This window comes from Brachycentrus maculatus, unplaced genomic scaffold (genome assembly GCF_059751285.1).
Source record: "Brachycentrus maculatus isolate JH-2025_06_01 unplaced genomic scaffold, ASM5975128v1 h1tg000105l, whole genome shotgun sequence".
Taxonomy (NCBI): Eukaryota; Metazoa; Arthropoda; class Insecta; order Trichoptera; family Brachycentridae; genus Brachycentrus; species Brachycentrus maculatus.
Genome location: NW_028280859.1, coordinates 3,379,011 through 3,399,923, shown reverse-complemented (window position 1 = coordinate 3,399,923; position 20,913 = coordinate 3,379,011). Strand labels below are relative to the sequence as shown.

General features: G+C 32.0%; 1 protein-coding gene across 1 annotated transcript; it reads left to right on the top strand.

The window, feature by feature from the left end:
• The first annotated feature begins 8 nt into the window (after positions 1-8).
• Positions 9-13,659, top strand: LOC148310170 (cell division cycle 7-related protein kinase-like). The gene is made up of 10 exons (XM_088258964.1): positions 9-240; positions 355-580; positions 2,285-2,378; positions 4,481-4,623; positions 5,557-5,761; positions 7,550-7,672; positions 7,811-8,576; positions 9,632-9,781; positions 11,154-11,497; positions 13,017-13,659. The coding sequence occupies exons 1-10, from the start codon at positions 90-92 to the stop codon at positions 13,158-13,160; spliced, it is 2,346 nt and encodes a 781-aa protein (XP_088115090.1). The 5' UTR covers positions 9-89; the 3' UTR covers positions 13,161-13,659.
• Positions 13,660-20,913: the final 7,254 nt, after the last annotated feature.

Below are 20,913 nucleotides of genomic sequence, written 5' to 3'. Positions count from 1 at the left end.
CGCGAGCAATGTTTTCTTTTATGTACGTCACGTAGTCTTTTTTTCGACTTTGAACATTTTTGGCAAGCTTTAAGTGGTCGGGTAATAAAATGAATATTCTCCCTCCAAATAATGATGGAAATATATCCATAAAGCCTTACATACCACCTGTGATACAAAATAATAGAAGCTTTAATTTATCAAAACGTAAGACTCCGCTGAAATCCGTGTCTACGGACACTACAAAAAACGACGAGGAAAGTAAGTGTTTTTCTCATGATCTTGTGCATTTTCGCCCACTAATACTTTGTTTATCATGTGACACGATATTATCTTTAATGTATTATACACTAATGGACGGGTATCTGCTTTTAGGAAAACACATAATTGACCTTTCAAAACGACTTCCTGAGTTGATGAGTATTTTTAATCTCCACCACAAAATCGGGGAAGGGTCGTTTTCGTCAGTATTTCTCGCTTCCTTGAAATGTCACGAACATTTACCTCAGGATCAAAGGAAATTTTACGCAATAAAACACCTAGTGCCTACATCACACCCCAGTAGAATAGAACAAGAACTTAGATGCTTAAAATACATCGGGTAAGTGATCCGTTTGATTTTCTTATTTGCTGTCAAATGTTAGAGGATCAAACAAAGCCTAACATCTGTGTTTTCTTTCTTCGAAAACTTTATCCAGTTTCTGTAAATATGCAAGGCCTCGCGCATATGTGGGTGTTTTTTAAATTTTATTTGTAAGATACATATTACCCAAATATCTTATTTTAATTTTATAGACTGATGCTTCAATAATATATCCGTATTGTAAGTTGGCTGAATAACATTTTTATCTACTACTTCAAGGGCGCTTCAATTGAATCTGAAATATATAAATGTTTTTTTTATTCATATCAAATTTATGAGGAAAAATGACGGAAAAGATTTTGAGCAGATATGCATTGATTTTACATAAGTTGACAGAGTTGGTATACAACGTTGTGGAGTGTGTTGTCGATAGCTCGCAAATAGCTGTTTTTATTTTACATAAACATAAGCTAATAAAAATATGCCTTCTTTTATTGTAATCCATTATATAGAAAGGTGCACAGAAATTTATTTCCAAACAACTGATATTTTAAATTTAAATGGCTGTTTTGCAGGTGAATAAAGTCAAGAGTTTAAATAGAAATGAGAGTTGAAATCAGTTAAGTTTATATTAAGTTTTTAAAATATTTCAAATTCTATGAATCATACCTTCATTTCATCCAGATTGTGCTAGAAAATCTCCCGTTAAGATCATTCTGCACTATTCTGATACAATGCTTTTTTCTGGAAATATGTTAAACGTATAAAAATCGTAAACTTGAGTTAGTCAAACATAAAAATATTTGTCATAAATTATCTTCTGTTAACATGAAATTGTGATCTATTCCATTTTGTTTACTATGTACTCTATGGGCCTGAATATAATGCAACGTTTTTCTTTTCCTTTTTTGTTTTTTCACCCTACAAGAGTGTTATGGCCAGTGTCTTGTTATTTTATATTTATTATTCAATATCCCAATTGGTAGAGTTAGTTTTAGTAGTAATGTTACTTTGATTTTTTTAAAACCAAAAAGGTTCTGGAACTCACTTCGGTTCAAGCTTTCTCGACAAATGAAATGACATGATATTTGAATATATTCTTTTTTATTTTACTAAAAAATAATATATTCAAATATTATTTAAATATTCTAATGTAATCAATACCATATTTTTATCATTTTGAAGAATTTTATAAATATAGAATGTAATCACGTAAGCGCAAACATTGTTACTTCTAATTGATTTTGAAAATTAAACAAAATTTATCCGCGAAAAAAGATGCCGGAACACTGATCCACCGATTTACATAAAAAATGTCCTGTTTATACATAATAATTAATAATACACTTTTACAATTACACCAAACAATACAATTATTTATATATAAATGTATTTTATAATTAAAATGGAAAAACACAAAGTTAGTGCTTCAAATATAAATTATATAGACATTTTAATTTGCATACAGGTTTGTTAGTGTAGGTTATCAAAAGTTGAAGTATTGGAAGTAATGGAATGCCAATGCTGGAAAGATCGAATAGGAAGGTCAGGTAGCCATAGTTTAACGGAGACCCAAATTAAACACGATCCAATGTTTTGTAACTGAAAATATCACTGTAACAGTGTTTATCCAAATGACTACAGTTTGTAATTACTGATACTCCCTAATATGATTATAAAACTAGCATTAAGTCAATAAGTTATTTGTGATTCTGATTTCAGGGGCTGTGAAAATGTTGTTGGCCTTGATTTCTGCATGCGAAAATATGACACTGTCATTTTTGTTATGCCGTATTTACCCCACACTAAGTTTTCTGTAAGTTGTTTTCTTTCAGTAATGTTTTATTTCCTAACCTCTTATATAACATTGCGATTCTATACTGACCACTTAATTGTAGGGTGATATCCAAAATTAAACATGGTTTATTTGGTTGAATTCTGCATTTATTTATGTATATGTTAATACGTGACGCGTTTCGTCTTCTTACATTTTACTTTCGGACATTATCAAACACATAGAGTGTTTGATAATGTCCTAAGAAGACGAAACGCGTCACGTATTGACATATACATAAATAAATGTAGAATTCAACCAAATAAACCTTGTTTAATTTTGGATATATCACCCAACAATTCAATATGGAATTCTACCAACTGTCTACAGTTATAATAAATGACCACTTAATGGTCGAATTTTGGCGAGAAAATTTGCAAATGCAAGAAATCGTCACCAACAAGTCGAAACAAGACTGCCCGAACACCGCTCGGGTTAGTCAATAAAGACAGATACATAAATATATTTGACTCAGGCAAATCAATACCGAGAAGCCGGAATACGACTTTCCTGAGCAGCACTCGGGCTCATCACCACAATGCAAACGTTCCCGAAATTCTTAATATTTTTTTTTATTATCACGATCCTCACAAGAAATTCCATATATATCGCTTTTTCTAATATGTTTGTCCGCCTCCGTAGTGTAATAGTCAACACACTCGGCTACCGTTCTGGTGGTCCCGGGTTCGATTCCCAGGGGGGTCAAATAAATAAAAGTGATGACTCTAATATTTATTCAATATTACCCTGGACTGGTACATGAAGCGGAGGGCTGATCACCTTTCCTTCGTGTGTTAACGATCAAGATAACACTGTTTTTATATGATGCAGTGCCTTATGCACCATTGGGTGCGGATAAGGGTTTAAAAAATAAAAATAAATATCTTGACTTCTGATTTTGAGGTTTTACGTAAATTATTATTAGTGTAAGATGCTCTATCAGTACTTAAACTATTTATTGCTTTTCAGTTTGTATTTTTACCTGTCGATGAGAACATCTGTAGTTTTCGAATCTAGTCATGTTTACATTAATAAACTCAAAAAGTGGTTTTATACAAGTGTTTAGTGTTTTTTTTTTAAACAGTACAAATGTTAGTGCGATCAAAATAAATATTTTAAACTGCACCTTACTAGATGATCAATCTAGAAGAATCCTTTATACATAATAAGTACTAATGTATTCACCTCAATAAAATTATTCATTCAGAGAGTTTTTTCGATAAATATTTATCTTTACTGAAAAAAAAAACAAATTCAATCAATAAATACATACATACTGCGATAATAATTTTATATCATTGAAAATATGCAGGAAAACAACATATGACAAAATAATGCATTAATAATTAAGTTATTTGGCCATTCAAAGTCCACAAACGTTAGTTTGTGAATGTTTTTTTTTTATATGTAAATGAGATTGCGAATTGAAAGGTTTTTTTAAAATTATTTTTAACCCTTACCGCTTGACATCGTATTTATTGCTTCAACTCTGATATCTACAAAGTTTGGTACAATTTCTAAAAAAAAATAAAACACTAATAGTACACAATCTACAATGTTACAATACAAAACTAATGTAAGACCCCTTTTTAAATATATTTTATAAATCAATCAAAGAATTGGTGGTATATAAAATTAAAATAATTAAGTGTTGCGAATAAGTACTTTATGTACTATAACACTCTCCTTATCATTCATCGTTCACTTTGTGTGGTCAAATGTCAAAGACCTGATGGTGGAATGATTATTCCGAAACCGGCAGTCATGAAGTAGTGTTTTTAAGTGGTATTACCACAAAGTGAACGATGAATGATAAGGAGAGTGTTATATTACCATACCACAAAGTTAAAAATGCTTTTAATGTACAAAATACTTTATGTACTTAAAAAAAAATTGTTTTGACATTTTTTGAGATTCGCCTCAATAACATAACATGTTTTATCTACTTTTAATTATATTTACTTCTGGTCTGCTGCATACAATTTGTGTTGATAAGTGGCCACGTTATCTACATGATATAATAATACTTAATACACAAATATTCAAACCAAAACAACTAGATAACGTATGTTTGTGTTTTGCAGGAATATGTTCTCAAAATGGATGCCACGGAAACAAAAACATACATTAAAAACCTTCTATTAGCCTTAAAACGAGTGCACCAATTCAATATTATCCACCGAGATGTGAAGCCTAGTAATTTTCTATACGATCGAGTGAATAAAAGGTATTATTTCTTATAATTATATAATTAAAATGTAACTTTGTTTTAAAATCACTATAAATATTTTATTATAACTTTATTATAATGTCTACCGGTTTCGAAGCTAACCGCTTCTTTATCAAGACTGATTAATACTAAAACACTATCTACTTAACAATTTTATTTATTGTTTCGGCATTAACTTTGTGGTAAGACATGTTACAATAATTAAAGAAAACACTTCGTTTTTTACCACTTGAGTTTGATTATAGACTACATGTTTCAGAAGCTAAACTTCCATCATTCAGGTCTGTATAATAACTAAAATATAAAATATAAAATTGTTCTATAAATAAGGATAGGGGGAAAGTAAGGGGAAGGGGTTAGTCAAGGAACGGAGTTTGAAAACAAAGGAAAAATTGAAAGCAATGGCAAAAATTGAAAACAAAGGAAAAATTGAAAGCAATTGTTTCAAAATTCTTCGCCATTGCTTTCAATTTTTCCTTTGTTTTCAAACTCCGTTCCTTGACTAACCCCTTCCCCTTACTTTCCCCCTATCTTTATTTATAGAACAATTTTATATTTTATATTTTAGTTATTATACAGACCTGAATGATGGAAGTTTAGCTTCTGAAACATGTAGTCTATAATTAAACTCAAGTGGTAAAAAACGAAGTGTTTTCTTTAATTACTTAACAATATTCAAAGTATTTTGGCCATGAGCAGAAGAGCTTGGGTAGATCTCAAGTGGCTTTATTTTTTGGGTTGATTAGCAGTCAACATTCACCATTCTACCCATGATTGGCAACCACACTATGAAAAATTTTGGAACCCCTAGAATAGTGATCAATCTCATATGTACTGTATATGAGTTCACAACAACAGCCATGTATTTACTGTAGTTTATTTACAGACATGCATTTATTGAACATACTGTAATTTATTTTATTTTTTCAGGTTTCTTCTTGTTGATTTTGGGCTAGCTCAAAAAATTGACAGAATCGCACCACCGAATGGAGTCGACCAAAAAACAACCAATGTAGATAATACTTCAATTAGTAATATAAGTAAAAACTTTAATAATGATTCCAATCTGGATACGAGTAATTCTCAAACTGTCAACGGGAGAAAAAGAAAATACACGGAACTCAACGGAAGCCAGGTATGGTTTATCAATGCTAGTTTTATTAACTCTCCTCTTATTAATTACTTTTTGTCCGCTTCCGTAGTGTAATGGTCAGCACGCTAGGCTACCATGCTGGAGGTCCCGGATTCGATTCCCAAGAGGGTTAAAATAAATATTACTGATTTTTCAATCTAATATTTATTTAATATGACCCTGGACTGGTACCTGAAGCGGAAGGCTGATCACCTTTCCTTTGTGTATTTAACGATCAAGATAACACTGTTTCTATATGATGCAGTGCCCTATGCACCATTGGGTGCGGATAAGGGTTAGAAGAAGTTTTATTAACACACTAAGAATGGGTATTTTTTATGCCTGTGGACCGCTGGCGACAGGATTGAATAATTACGTTCATATAGTTAAGACCTTTACAAAAAGAGATCGATTTCATAATAATCATATAATATAAAAACATAATCGTATAATTCCTTCTATTCTGCCTTTGAAATGAAGCCGGCGCAGAAGGTAAAAATACCCTTCCCGTCCTTAAGCGTCAATCGACCGAACGGGTAAAAATACCTTTCCCATCCTTAGGGTGTTTGTGCACGCACTACACAGAATTTTACCGTCCGTCACGTCAGTTATCACACTATCTGTGGGCGGATTCGCGCTCATAATAGAGGTAAACATCTCTGAAAAGAAGTTATAACATTTAACCATACTGTATACATCGATATGAGATCAAAAGATGCCGCAAAAGTCATGTGTAAAAATAACTTACACGCAATTTACGATGAGTCAAAAGGTAAAATTACGCTTCCTGTTGAACACCACCAGTCGAGTGAAACGGTAAAATTACCCTTCCCGCAGATAGTGTGTTATCATATAAAAACGGATGATTGGCTTGTGCTTTTGTCCATCTTTCTTCGGATCGGTGCTCTTGATCAGTGCGTGAACACGTTACGCGTAAATTTGATCACGCTAGACTGTCGTAGTCGCTTTCATTCATCAAAACCGTACTGCCGTAGGGTAAAATTCCGTGTAGTGCACAAGCTGCCTTAGTGTGTTAAACAAACCCTCAATTGCCTTTCATTGGAAATAGGAACAACAAATACTATAAATTTATGTCTCTGTTTAAAAATTTACTATTTATTTACTTTAAATATCGATAGTCAAGCATTAACCTTTCAGCTTTTATACCCAAACTATTTTAAAATAGCGTAACATTTGTTTTTATTAAATAAACAATTTCTTGCGTATTTTTAGAACCATTAATTTCCGGCAAAATTTAAACACATTTTCATAATACGTGATCGAAACTTTGACATGCAGCCAAAAGTCAAATATGAGTAGTGTTTATCAATTTGTTTATTTTCTTCTGGCTTATACAATATTATTTTTGTGAGTTATTATCTAATCCGGAAAAATAATATAGTCAACCAAAATCAAAGTATCTAATATAGCCAATCTCCAAAATAATTTTTTAATTTTAAATTTTGAAGATTAGAACTGGTATTGAAATCTATTTATATTGTTACTAACAAATCTTTCCTCTGGATACCTAATTAAAATGTCCGTTCGATTTGATTCCCGGGGGTCAAATAAATATAAATGATTTTTTCACTCTAATATTTATTCAATACTATCCTAGACTGGTACCTGAAGCGGAGGGCTGATCACCTTTCCTTCATGTGTTAACAATCAATAATACACTGCGTTTATATGATGTAGTGCCCTATGCACCATCGGGTGCGGATAAGAGTTTGACTCTGATTTAAGTATTGTGTCAATGAAAATATTAATATTTTTATTCTTCGCTTCCAGATGAACACAGAAGACTTAGAAAGAAATCCAAAAAGAGCATTAATAGTACAAAATGATTCAACTACTGATGGTACCCCACTGAAACCAATACACGGCGATCACCCTCAAATCATGCCTTCCGTTGTAAGTTTACATGTAGTTTCAATGACATGTCTTCCTCGTCTATAGTTTTCTAAATCTATAAATATGTTAATTTAAACCCTGAATTTCAACACATACAAAAAATCATGTTAGGAATTGACCATCTTTTTTGTCTTTCAGAGCACTGCCCAACCAGTGAGATCTCAAGACATTTCACCAAAGCTGGCCGCCGTTAAGAGACAGATGTTCGTAGATGACGCTGCCAGCGCGTCCAATAGAATAGCAACCCCTCGCCAACCCGCAGACGTAGTACAAAGCCTAGACTTAAACCACTATAGTAATAATTTCTCCAGTAGTTCAACAAATTTAGTCAATTACAATAATCTTTTACAAAATTACCAGCTCTCCAACTACCCAATTTGCGCAAACGCACTGGAATTGCAAAAGCTAGCCCAGTACTACAACTACTACAACGCTTTAAATTACAACAGTCTGCTAGCTAATAACATGTACGCTGACGGGAGCGGCTCTCATAAAGGCTTACACGCCAGCGTAGACTACAACCTGTATAAAAGTCAGCTCAATACTCATTTGCTGCAGAATAATTTGATGAATTACAATAATTTATACGCGAATCCGAAATATTCACACATCGCCAGCGGGATCCCGAGCTATCACATTCCTATTGCCAGCAAGCCCTTGATAAAGGCGGAGAAGCCCAAGCAGGTGGCTTTAGATCAGGCCGCTCAGGTGTCTGTCAAGCACGAGGCGCTGAGCAAGAACGGGTCCAAGAAGTCGGGGTCCACTCTGAAGTTGTGCGGGTGCGGGGGGCGACCGTCGGTGTGCTCCATCTGCCTGGGCCGCGGGGCGTACAACGCGCCTCGAGCCGGGACTCAGGGGTTCAGACCCCCTGAGGTCTTGCTGAAGTATACGGAGCAAACTACAGGTGAATCTTTGAAAAATATATTTTATTTTATTTTATTTATTGTTTCGACATTCATTTTATAGTAATACATGCGACATGGTCCGTGGTAGTAGTGGGCAGCACGATCGTGTTTGGATGTATGTACAATGATGCGCTTGGATAATTTAAATTGCAAACTATCAAAATCTTGAAATTTCTTAACCTTTTCATAGCCGCAAATAAATTACGCGGCAGTGCTCAACAGGCCAAGTATTTTTTTGAAAAAAAAAAGTTGTCTAAAGATTATTTTTTTTGTTGTTTTTATTGAATTATAATTTACTCACCAAATATTATATCCCGCATCGATTGTTAGAGTTTTATTCTTGAAGTTAAACCAGTTTAAAATTTTCAGGGTTGTCACACTAAGTCGCACACGCAAGTTTTTATTAAATTTAATATTAACACACAACTATTATTTATCAATGGAATATTTTAAAATAATAAGAAAAACACAAAAAAATTGAGCAAAATAAAAACCCCTGGCGTTCAAAACAATCGATTAAAATAATCAATATTTCAAGTGGTTTGAGTGGTAGCCCTAATGACATCTGTCAACTGTCAGCTGAAAGTGATACCGATAAATCACTTAAAAGTATTTAAAAACTTAATAAAATATTTTGTGACAACTTCAACTGATGGCAATGTATGTTCCGTTTTTGACAGATTGTCAATATGAGTTAAAACTGCGGAGTAATACGTCATCAAAAGTACTGACGAGATATCTCGTCTCTGGCCATACGGGCACTCCGCCATTTGCCGAGATATCTCGTCTCTGGCAACCATCGGGTTAAACAAAATTTATGGCACATTATCCTATTGCAATGTAGCCTATTTTGATTAATGTATAAAATATAAAAACGTGACGAAAAACGCCTTAAAGGCGATTTCTGTACTGGATCAGTTTAGACCCATCACCGCTGGGCGCGCTTTGTTTGGGGGCATCGGGCTTTAGGTGTTAAGTCAAAATTTGTTTTTTTTTTGCCAATACACCCACGATTATGTACCGTGTTTTTACTCATACATTTATTAATTTTCAGCTGTGGACCTTTGGGCGTGTGGAGTCATATTATTATCTGTAGTCTCAGGATGCTATCCTTTCTTTCGTGCGCCTGACGACCTAACGGCATTGGCTGAAATGGTTACACTCTTCGGCAGCAAACCTCTCAAGAATGTCGCCAATGTTTTAGGTAAGTTTTAAAAAAACTAACTAACTAACCATCACGCCGCTTCCCCGCAGGGGTAGGCAGAGAGAATCGAACGCCACACCACTCTGTCTTTGCAAACATTCTTTGCCTCTTCTACATTCATGCATCTCCTCATACATACCCGACGATTATTACGACTCCTGACCCGGCCGCTTTCAAGTATTTGACATACCTGATTGTGCCAAGTTTTCCTCGGTCGTCCTCTGCTTCTTTTTCCAACTACATTCGCTCCATAAATTTGTTTAACCGTTCTTTCTTCACTCATACGCTCCACATGTCCAAACCATCTCAACACACCTTTCTTAAGTTTAAGTAAGTTTTCATCCTGGCTTATTACTTACAAAATGGAAACCTTGGATGAAATTATTGAAATACTTTGACTCCATGTCATCATGCCAATGCCAAAGTTGGGAATCTGGGTTTTACAATTTTTATCAACAATGTAATAAATCAAACCAATGAAGGCAGTTTTTTTAATCAGCCATATCAAATTATAGATTTTTATAAATGCATATTTAACTGCAATCTGAAACTGGTCAATTAACAATATAAATCATTTATGATATGTACCACTTTGTCACAAATCATATTCGCAACTTGTTATAATGTGTACGTTTTCCCCATTCAGTGACCATCTTAGTTTATAAGTCGTGTTTTAATTTACATGTTTAAACACAATTTGATAAAAAAAAACAAAAGAAATTCAAATTTTCTCTAACAAAATAAAAAATGCAGAATGTTTTAAGTTTGTATTTTTTGTTGCTCTTTTTTTTGGAAATAAAAATAAATAAACATGTATGATAAAAATTGTAGAAAGGACTGAAATTTGAAATTTTTAACGTATGGTAAAATTTTAATGATCAATTCAATTTACTGACTTTTACTGTATTATAGTAAATATGTACATCCCATTGTGGTCATTAAGGAAGAGACACTTATGTTATATTATAAGATGTTTAAGTAATGCATTTGTTTATGTCCGCCTCCGTAGTGTAATGGTCAGCACGCTCGGCTACCGTTCTGGAGGTCTCGGGTTCGATTCCCAAGGGGGGTAAAATAAATACAAGTGATTTTTTCACTGTAATATTTATTCAATATTACCATGGACTGGTACCTGAAGCGGAGGGCTGATCACCCTTCCCTCATGTGTAAACGATCAAGATAACACTGCGTCTATATGACACAGTGCCCTATGCACCATTGGGGTGCGGATAAGGGTTTTATTATTATATTATTATAATTTGCTTTAGGACCATGTCGGTAATACTCTACTGTTTAAATGAGAACTGCCATGATATGTATTTTTTTTATAGGCTGGTGATAAATTAAATATTTAAATAATGCATCTTTTCAGGTCGTCACTTAATGTGCAGTCATACTCGGAGACCTTTAGACCTGAGGAAGCTCTGTTCGCATTTGCGATATCGCGCCTTGAAATCCAACAGCGCCGGCAATTCCGAATTTGTCAAGTCCACCATACACGAGCTGCACCAGGATAGAGATCCGTCGGACATCACAGTCAGCGATCTACAGCCAAACTCAAAACTTGTTGGCGGATGTGCCAAAACCGACGGCCGGAAATATGGACCCAATAGCAAACAAGCGAAAGGGTCAAAAAAAGTGAGGAATTGCACGCATTGTACTCTACCGCTCAACGTGTGTGTATGTGCCCCGGACGGCAGTCATCCTAATTTACCCGTATGTATAAAATTTATGTTTTTATTTGTAAAATTACTACTACCGTAATCTTTACGTTTTCACATTTTTGACATCTCAACATAGTTGAAAAAGAATATGGAAGTCCGGACATTTACAAGGCTTACGGCCGTCATAGGCTTGGTTAAGTGATCACTTTACACACGTGTAACATTCACCAATTCTACCCGTTATTGACGGTTGTGAAGTGACGGAATGTGGTTACACTACTCAATTTTTGGAACTCCTAGATGTATTGATCAAACTCGTGACACATCACATGCACTCTTTACTTTTTCCTTGCGCAAAACAATATAGCAAGCCTTATGTGACTCTTGGCATACAATCCTTTCACTTTGAATTTGCCTTCCAAATAAGTTATTTTTTATATTACCATACTTAAAAATTGTCAATCTCAAATAACAAAAATTCACTCACTTTTCATACACAGACTGTTGATGTTTAAATAAAAATTTGCTTACAAATTGACAAAAGTAGTGAATAAAATTGTAAATTAAATCATTTAAATAATATACAGTCCCCTCAAACCCGGGTATGAGTCCCAGTGTCGGCAGTTATTATTTTATATTGTTGGTATCCCTTCATTTATTCAAAATATATTTATTGTACATGAAATGTTTGGTCATTATTTTTAAATATTTGAAAATAATTTCATTGAATATAATTTTTCAATTTTACTTTATTTTTGCCCTTATCCCATATTTTTATTTAAAATTTTGGACAAACATTGTTTCAACCTTATTACCGATTGTTTTTTTTTTTCAAACAATCATTGAAGGAATGAGAACTTTGAAATATTTAAAATAATAATAAAGTAAATTATTAACACCAGACTTTTTAGCATGGTCTGAAAATGTGTGCAACATATGTAGTTCATTTACAGTACATATTGCTCTTTTAAAAGCAATATGTACATCATATCGTGGGTATACTGGCAAAAAACGTTAACTCTAAAATCCCTGTATGAATAGTCCCTGTTATTTAAAACTTTTAGCCTGAATAAAATACCCACTATTAAACTCAAAGTTGAATTTACTTTTAAAACCACATAAATATGATGTTGCATACTACTTTTTGTATTTCGCCAGTTTATAGAATGTTGAAAACTTTATAATATGCATCATTAATCCTTTCCAGTCCCCCAAAATTTAAAAAAAAAAACTTGGTAGACAGTTACATTCCAATTGGAAAATACTGCTCCACATACTGTTGTAATAGATACGAGTGACAAAAATGTAAGCTTGGAATTTAAATAAATAGTACTTATGATGAAAAAAATGTCGAATAACATCCGACATGCGACTTAATAGGAAAAAATCGATGTTGAATGAGATTCGACATTGGACCAGTAAGGGTTAAGTCAAAATTGCATATTTTCGAGTTTTTTTGCCATTACACATTTTTGCCAGTACACCCACGATATGTTACAAACAAAAAATATTGTGTGAAGAAGAAAAACCTTTTTTGGTTGATTTTAATCTCTGTTTATTTTTCCATCCAGGGATCAAATTCAAACTCCAACAAGAATTGGTGCGGATTTCCGGACGAAGCGTTTGACCTACTCGAAAAGTTATTGGATTTGAACCCGCACACTAGGATCACCGCATCCGAAGCTCTGCTCCACCCGTTCTTATCGGATTCATGACAAAGCATCACCATTTTACTGGCCGCTTGGTGGCGACTTCTTCCATCAACTTGTGTTCCATTGTCTCCATTTTGTAGTATCTCATGAATGCTAGTCACCGGAAATTACTTGTATTGGCTTAACACTTCAGCCGGCAGATACAAATCAAGATGTGCAGGTTGTTCTCTATGTAATAATAATATGTTGAGGTAATACAGTAAACCCCCCTTTAACGTTGAAATAAGCACCGCGTTATCGGAGGAAACGTTATGGGGTGTTAATTTTAAAAAATTTGTTTATGAAATGACTGAAACGAGTTATTTAAAATTAAAATACAATTTGAAAACATTAACCCCTATAACTCTCCCTCCGATAACGCGGTTCCTATTTCAACGTTATATGGGGGTTTACTGTAAATGGTCTGCCTCCGTGGTGTTATGGTTAGCGTGTTTAGCTACCATGCTGGAGGTCCCCGATTCGATTCCCAGGGGGGGGATGAAAATAAAAATTTGTGATTGTACACTGTACTATTTATTTAATTTTACATTGGACTGGTCCATGAAGCGCAGGAGTGATCACTTTGCCGTGAGTAAGTAACGATCAAGATAACACTGTCAATATGATGCAGTGCCCTATGCACCATTGGGTGCGGATAAGGCTTAAAAGAAGGAAGAAGTACATAGAGCGCAATATTCGTAGAGTACTGCCTCAAGGGTTCATATTGAATATTTTCATCACTTTTTATTGTGATAAAATATATTTTAAATACATATACAATATTACAGTTCATATTTTATATTTTCATCACTTTAATTGTTAAATATACTTTAAATTTACAATATTAGGGTTCATATTATATATTTTCATCAATTTAATTGTTATTGAATATACTTTAAGTATACAATATTAGGTTTCATATCTTATATTTTCATCACTTTAATTGTGATTAAATATACAATATTAGGATTCATTGTTATATTTTCATCACTTTAACTGTGATAATAACTAGAAATGAAACATCACTTGGAGAAAGGACAGAGCAAGTGTTAAAGAGTGTGACCATCCCCCAATAATATGTCTAATAATAATATCTAATCAAAAAAATTGGTTGCAAACTAAACTAAACATTAACTACATTCTTTCTTCAGGATTTTTGGTTGTAGATTTTTGGTTGCACTTTATACATAATATACTTCGAGTGAATTGTCAACACCGTGTTGCGTTTACAAATAACTGAATGTAATAGGAAGCAGTTTTATTATTATTATTGATCCATCACACAAATCTGTTATTTATTTCTGTTCAGTTTAAATTTGTATATAAATACATAAACGTTTTGAGTGTGTCCAAATACTTGGACCACAAAATCTGGATTATCTCCAATTGCAGGAGTTATTTTCATATTATTTTTTGACATCTCATCAAAGATGAAGAAGAATATGGAAGTCTGGGCATTTACGGGGCTGACGACCGTCATAGGCTGGTTTAAGTGATCACTTTACACACGTGTAACATTCACCAATTCTACCCATTATTGACGACCACACTACTCAAATTCTCGCTAAAAAAGCTTACAGCTTCTTTACATCTCACCAATAGATGTCTGTTGTGAAGTTCTAGTGATTCAAGAACAAGGTTTCTAAATTGGTTCATATATATATGTATTGAACTTCCGAGAATTTGAGAAGTGTGGTTGTCAATAATGGGTAGAATTGGTGAATGCTACACGTGTGTAAAGTGATCACTTAAACCAGCCTATGACGGTCGTCAGCCCCATAAATGCCCAGACTTCCATATTCTGCTTCATCTTTGAGACGTCAAAAAATAAATACATAAACATAAAAGCTAGGACTAACCTTATGCACTTCTGCTTATTTTAAAATATAAGTATAAATATGATGAAAAAATGGTGATGGAAATTTGCCACACATAGAGAAATTCGTCTGACCCAATGGCGCATAGGGCACCGAGTCCGATTGGCGCAGTATTAACTTGATCGTTAACTTTATGATTTCAAGGTGATCAGTCCAGTGCTTCAGATTGTTAGAAATGGGAGTTATGTATATTATTATATGTAGAGAACTTACTGTATATTTATTACCAAATATTTACATGTTACAGTCATCCGATAAGCTGTTGAATATTGTCTCATCACAGTACTTTCATTTATTGGTTAAATTATGTAGGATAGTTAAATTTTAAGCAAACTTTAAGCTACTCACTGAATTAAATTTAATTTATTTTAAATCTAAATTTAGTACAAGATAAATACATTTTTAATATGGTAATTAATTAACTTGTCAGGGATTTTTTTAACACCCTGTTAAACTATGTTTTATTTTTCCCCTCTTTACGTTTGTTTTTTATTTTCTCAAGAATATGTTACAATATTTTTGTTTTGTTTTTAAATATCAGTTTATTTTTAAGTGAAATATGATGTAAAGAATCGTAGAGTTACCATATTTTCATATTTTTTGGGACACATTATTACATTAATTTATTGCCCGTTTTAAATTATATTTTTACTGTTACATGAGTACATTGTTATTTTTGCTCAACACTATCAGTTATCAGCGAAAGATATTGATAAAAGTCAATTATACTCTAAAATTTCACAGCTATCAGACTTGCAGTCGTAGGCTAGCGTAAAATTATTATGGATGAAAAAATAAACAAACATGTTTTAGAGCAGTCTTTTTCGGCGTACTGATGGCTACTTTAAGTATTACTTGGCCGTGCTGATATTTTAATGATGAGATATCGCTCACTCCTTTCAAGAACGTCATAAATCAAAAAACTTGATTTTTCAGGAGAACGTTTTTAAATTTTAAAAATATAATACAATGTGTTAAGAATAAATATCAAGCCACTTACTGAACTTTTTACTGTGCAACAGATCTTTTTAAGTAAAACCTGATGGTTTTTTCTCCATTTGAAAAATATTTAGTTTATTTAAAAAAATAATTAAACAATACCTTTTCTTCAAAATGCAAAAACAACACTTTCTGCCCTGGAGCGGGTAAATATTAAGTTAAAAATATGCCTCTTTTGCTGGGATATAGTACATTTTCTGGGCATTCCGAAAACATGCACAACTGAAAATTGACAAATTTTGATTTATGACGTTCTTGAAAGGAGTGAACGATATGTTAGAAAAAAAGCATGTAACTGTTGTGAACCCTAGTTATTGTAACGTGTAAATTGTAACAATCTGTCAATATTTGTATTTGCGAAAAAAATTCTATACGAAATTCATTTTATTGGTTTGAAATAAGTTTTACTTTTAATACCTCAACTACAATGACATAATATCCAACAAAATGAGAGGGTCAATGATTTTCTTTTTATCTGTAAATATGGTAAAAGCTCATTTATACATTCCTCGTCATCATTAAGAAGTTCAAACTCGGAAAGTGAGTGATGTCATTGAATGTAGTATGAATTATCAATCTTTTTTGCAGTCGCAAGGTAAATTTCATGCGATATATGCACAACCCGACCCCAAAAAATTACAGACTACACCAGAAACATTTTCAAAAATGTTCATCCTTGAATTAAATTACAAATCTACTTGACAGTGTTGACCTTTTTGTTTTTTTTTTATGAATTTCATCATCTCAATAATTCCTTAAAACTTTTAATAACATGTTTCATTGTATGTATCTAAAGAACTTGATTTTTAAAAACTTTCAGTTAAATTTTCATAATAACAAATCTATCCCTAAGCCTACAAAACTGACTAAACATGAAATCATTTAATTGATCTTTTCCTTTGGGAAAACTGATAGTGGATTTTTAAATACATTGCTATCATAAAAGTTACCATAAAAAAACGAAACCCTTTACTAACATACATATGTATTCGTTCTTATAGTAATAACATCTTCCAATACCAAAAATACCTCAAATACAAAATGCTTATGAAATAATTTGAAGACAAATTGTATATTTTTTCATATAAAGAGGAATACATATTATGTATAAATATATAAAAGTTATACACATAAATAATGATCACTTGGTTTTTATATTTCTGGAGTTGTAAAACTTTTTCCTACATCAATGCATGTTTGATATGAATGTAATAATATGTATTGTATCGCAATCATCCAACTTGATTTTCATGGATGCATTTCATTTTTTTCTGGATAATAATCTCATTGGCACTCGCATTTGCCAACGTTTTATAAAACCCATCATTTGAAAAATTTTATATCATTTTGAAAAACTTTCTAGAAATTAGGTTATTAAATTTAATAAATGTAATGTATGTATAAAATATTTTCAAGAGTAGCTTGTCTCCCTTGTTATAATCTTATAAAATAATACTTTCCGAGCAATATTATTAGATAAAATTATGGAAATAATAATTATTATAATGTGAGTTCGATAATATGCATAAATGAATTGTATCACTTATCTGCGATTAGTTCTCAACTTTTAATCTTTTGGGACACACTTGAACCGCTATACCATATAATTATTATAAATAGTAAAGTCATAATAATTAAATGCACAAAAGTCTTGGTTTTACTTTAATATACAATACATGACTACCTAACAAGTAATGGGTTCAAATGCACTCCTGAAAAAATCATAATGTCGAGTTGTGACGCTAGTTGCAAATGAGCAATTTGAGTTGAAATTTTTACTTGAGTTGAAATGTTTGAAACCTAAAAGCTGTAATTGATTTTCGAATTATAGTAAAAATATTAACTACGGGTATTTAAAAAAAATGATGGCATATTGTAAATTGCGAATGTATGTTTAATTAATTTTATTTACTCAACTACGTACCATTTATAAATATATGGATGTATGTAGTACCAAATATTATTTATTATGGAGTTTGATATACTTTCAATAACTTTTTTCTCCAGTGTATTAAAAAAAACTAACATTAACCAAAAATATACAGTAGCATAAGATGGGAAATTTATGATTCTTCACGAAAATTTTAAAGTATAATTTCCGCCTTGTCACACTTACATTCTACAAGTATATCATTTTTATGAAATAATACTTCTGATGGAATAATTTCATAATGTCTTTTCTATATTCATTTATGTGTTTGTAATTGATAAGTTTAAAATGTCTGCTAGTGAGTTTTTCAGATAAAATGACCCGATGAGTGGGTTAATTTTATTTTTATTTGATTAAATGTTTTTAAAATTAAATCAATGTCTTTATAGAAAATAATCACTTAACATTCATTAGCAGAAAGGTTATTATTGCATAAAAGTGTGTTTTGTGAATATTAGGATCTCGAGATTTGCCATAATGTATAACAAATTTGAAATAATGTTATCAACCCTTTCACAATATGTGTTCTAATAAAATATGTATGTACTAGGTAATTACTATGTATTTGTTTGTCGTAAAACATACTTAAAAAAGTGCCTTCTAACTTTAATTCATTAATAATAATAATAATTTTAGAAAAGCAATAAATATAATCAACTGAAATTTAATGTTTATAAATTAATAAATAAGCCTTTGTTCTATTTATTTTTTAAAAATCAGTTTTTAGTTTTTTTAGTTTTATGTATGTTTCTCTGTGATTGTAAAAGTTTTTTCTTTTCTTTTCATCACCTGTTTTATTGTTATATAATAAAACCTTTGATTGTTATAAATGTTTTTTATTATTTTCTTTTACACACTAATCCTTGGTTCTCTCTCTAGGCGGAAAATAGAAGAAGAAAAAATCCTTACTGATACCATCTGTAGTAAGTTGAAATGATTATTTTTTTGACTTTATCATCAGCTTAATCGGTGAAGTGTCTAACTCCATCTTTAATTATTCCAGAGAGGAAATAGTTAAAATGTTACAAAACGGGTAGTTGCAAACCATTTGTATCTAAAGGTGGGGTTGACCGGAGTCATTTCGTCGTAACGTAAATATTATGTATTACAAAATATTAATCTATGACAAATAATTCATTATTTTTGACTAGGAAACTGTCTAAAGACATTTGTTTTTGCCGACGCTTCAAAATTTAACAAAAATGTGTCGCACTATTATCATTGAATAAATTTGCGGCACAAATAGCCACCTCTTTATTAGGGTGATGCTTCTTAATGTACGATGCAACAGTTTCTCATGCTTTCAGCATTTCTCTTATTGAGCTAGTAGATTGTTGCTCTGCTACTTCCTCCTCCCCCAATTAAAAGCTCACCTCCGTAGTTTCTTGCTGTGAACCACGATGCAACTCCATAAGCTCGTCGATCAGCTTTTGGCTATGTTTTTTCAAAAGCTTTTCAATATCGTCGCTATCCACCTTGAGTCCCGGCTCACAGGTGAATGTCGTGAAAAAAAGACCATTCTCTGTAAACCGTTATACGAATCATCGCTCATTGAGGGAGTAATTTTTTCAGATGATTTTTGCTTACTATGCGAATTACCTGTTATGAGAGGTTCCACTGTACTTATAATATATGGCTCAAATCTTTTTTTTTTTTAAATAAGTAGGTACTTATCTATTTTCGAAATTATTTTGTATTAACTAGCAACACTTAACTAATTCATGGGTGATGTTTCGTCACTAACATTACTCTCGAACGATCTATGACAGCATAAAATTTAATTTGATTAATAAGTTTTAAAAAATGCATGTCATTAATTTTTAAATAAATTTTAGGCATGCGCCTAAAATTTCGAGGGTTTACAAGAGGAAAGATACAGTGGTATATAGTAAAATGTAGTACAATCAAAGTAGAATAATAAAATATTTGTATGCAACTCAATATAAATAAAATAAAAAATAATTTTACAGTCATAAAGTGAAAATTAATGATTTAAATAAAAATTTCTTGCTTTTATAAATTAAAAAAAGGTTTTGATAAAACTTGCTTGAAGTAAATAATTATTTTATGCTAAGAACAGATAAAAATAAAATAAAAGATAGCACGTTATTTAAGAGTATTTTTTTTTCCGTGCTGACAAAAATGTTCAATATAAAATAATTACAAGAACCAAAAATAATAACATTGTAAAATAATAAAAAAAATAATAAAATAATAACCAAATAAATTAAAGAATTCGAATAAATATCCGCAATCTCGCTAAAAATATTATCAATATTTTGTATTCTTGGTAAAGTTGAATATTTATCATGATTCAAAAAGATACAAAGGACAAGAAAAAAATCAGTGCATCTAAAAATTTTAACGGCAGTATTAAATTTGTAAGGTTTTATAAATCTATGAGCCATGCGTATAGTGAAAGGTTTTATAAAGAACAATTAAGTCACTAACAAATATTTTTCTGCAATGTGATTAGTTTGAAGAAAGGTTATGCAAAATTACAATTGATATTACATAAAATACATAGCATAAAATTAATGAATATCAAAATTTCATTTGATATTGTGCTTACGTAAATTATAAGGTATTTGAAATTTATTAATTGCAAAGAAGAAAATGGATATTTTGTGGGATAAACTAAGGGTGTTTGTGCACTACACGGAATTTTACCGTCCGGCAGTCCGGTTTTGAAAAATGAAAGCGATTACGACAGTTTAGCGTGCTCAAATTTACGCGCAACATGTTCACGCACCGATCAAGAGCACCGATCCGAATAAAGATGGACAAAAGCAAAGCCAATCCAAGCCAATAATCGTTTTAAAACGCTAACTGACGTGCCGGACGGTAAAATTCCGTGTAGTGCACAACTCCCTAAAACTCTTTAAATGACTACTTTCGGTATATAAATAATGTCGGAACAGGCCACAGGAACCACGTGCTTCAATTTTTGTTGACATGTTGGTATACTGCT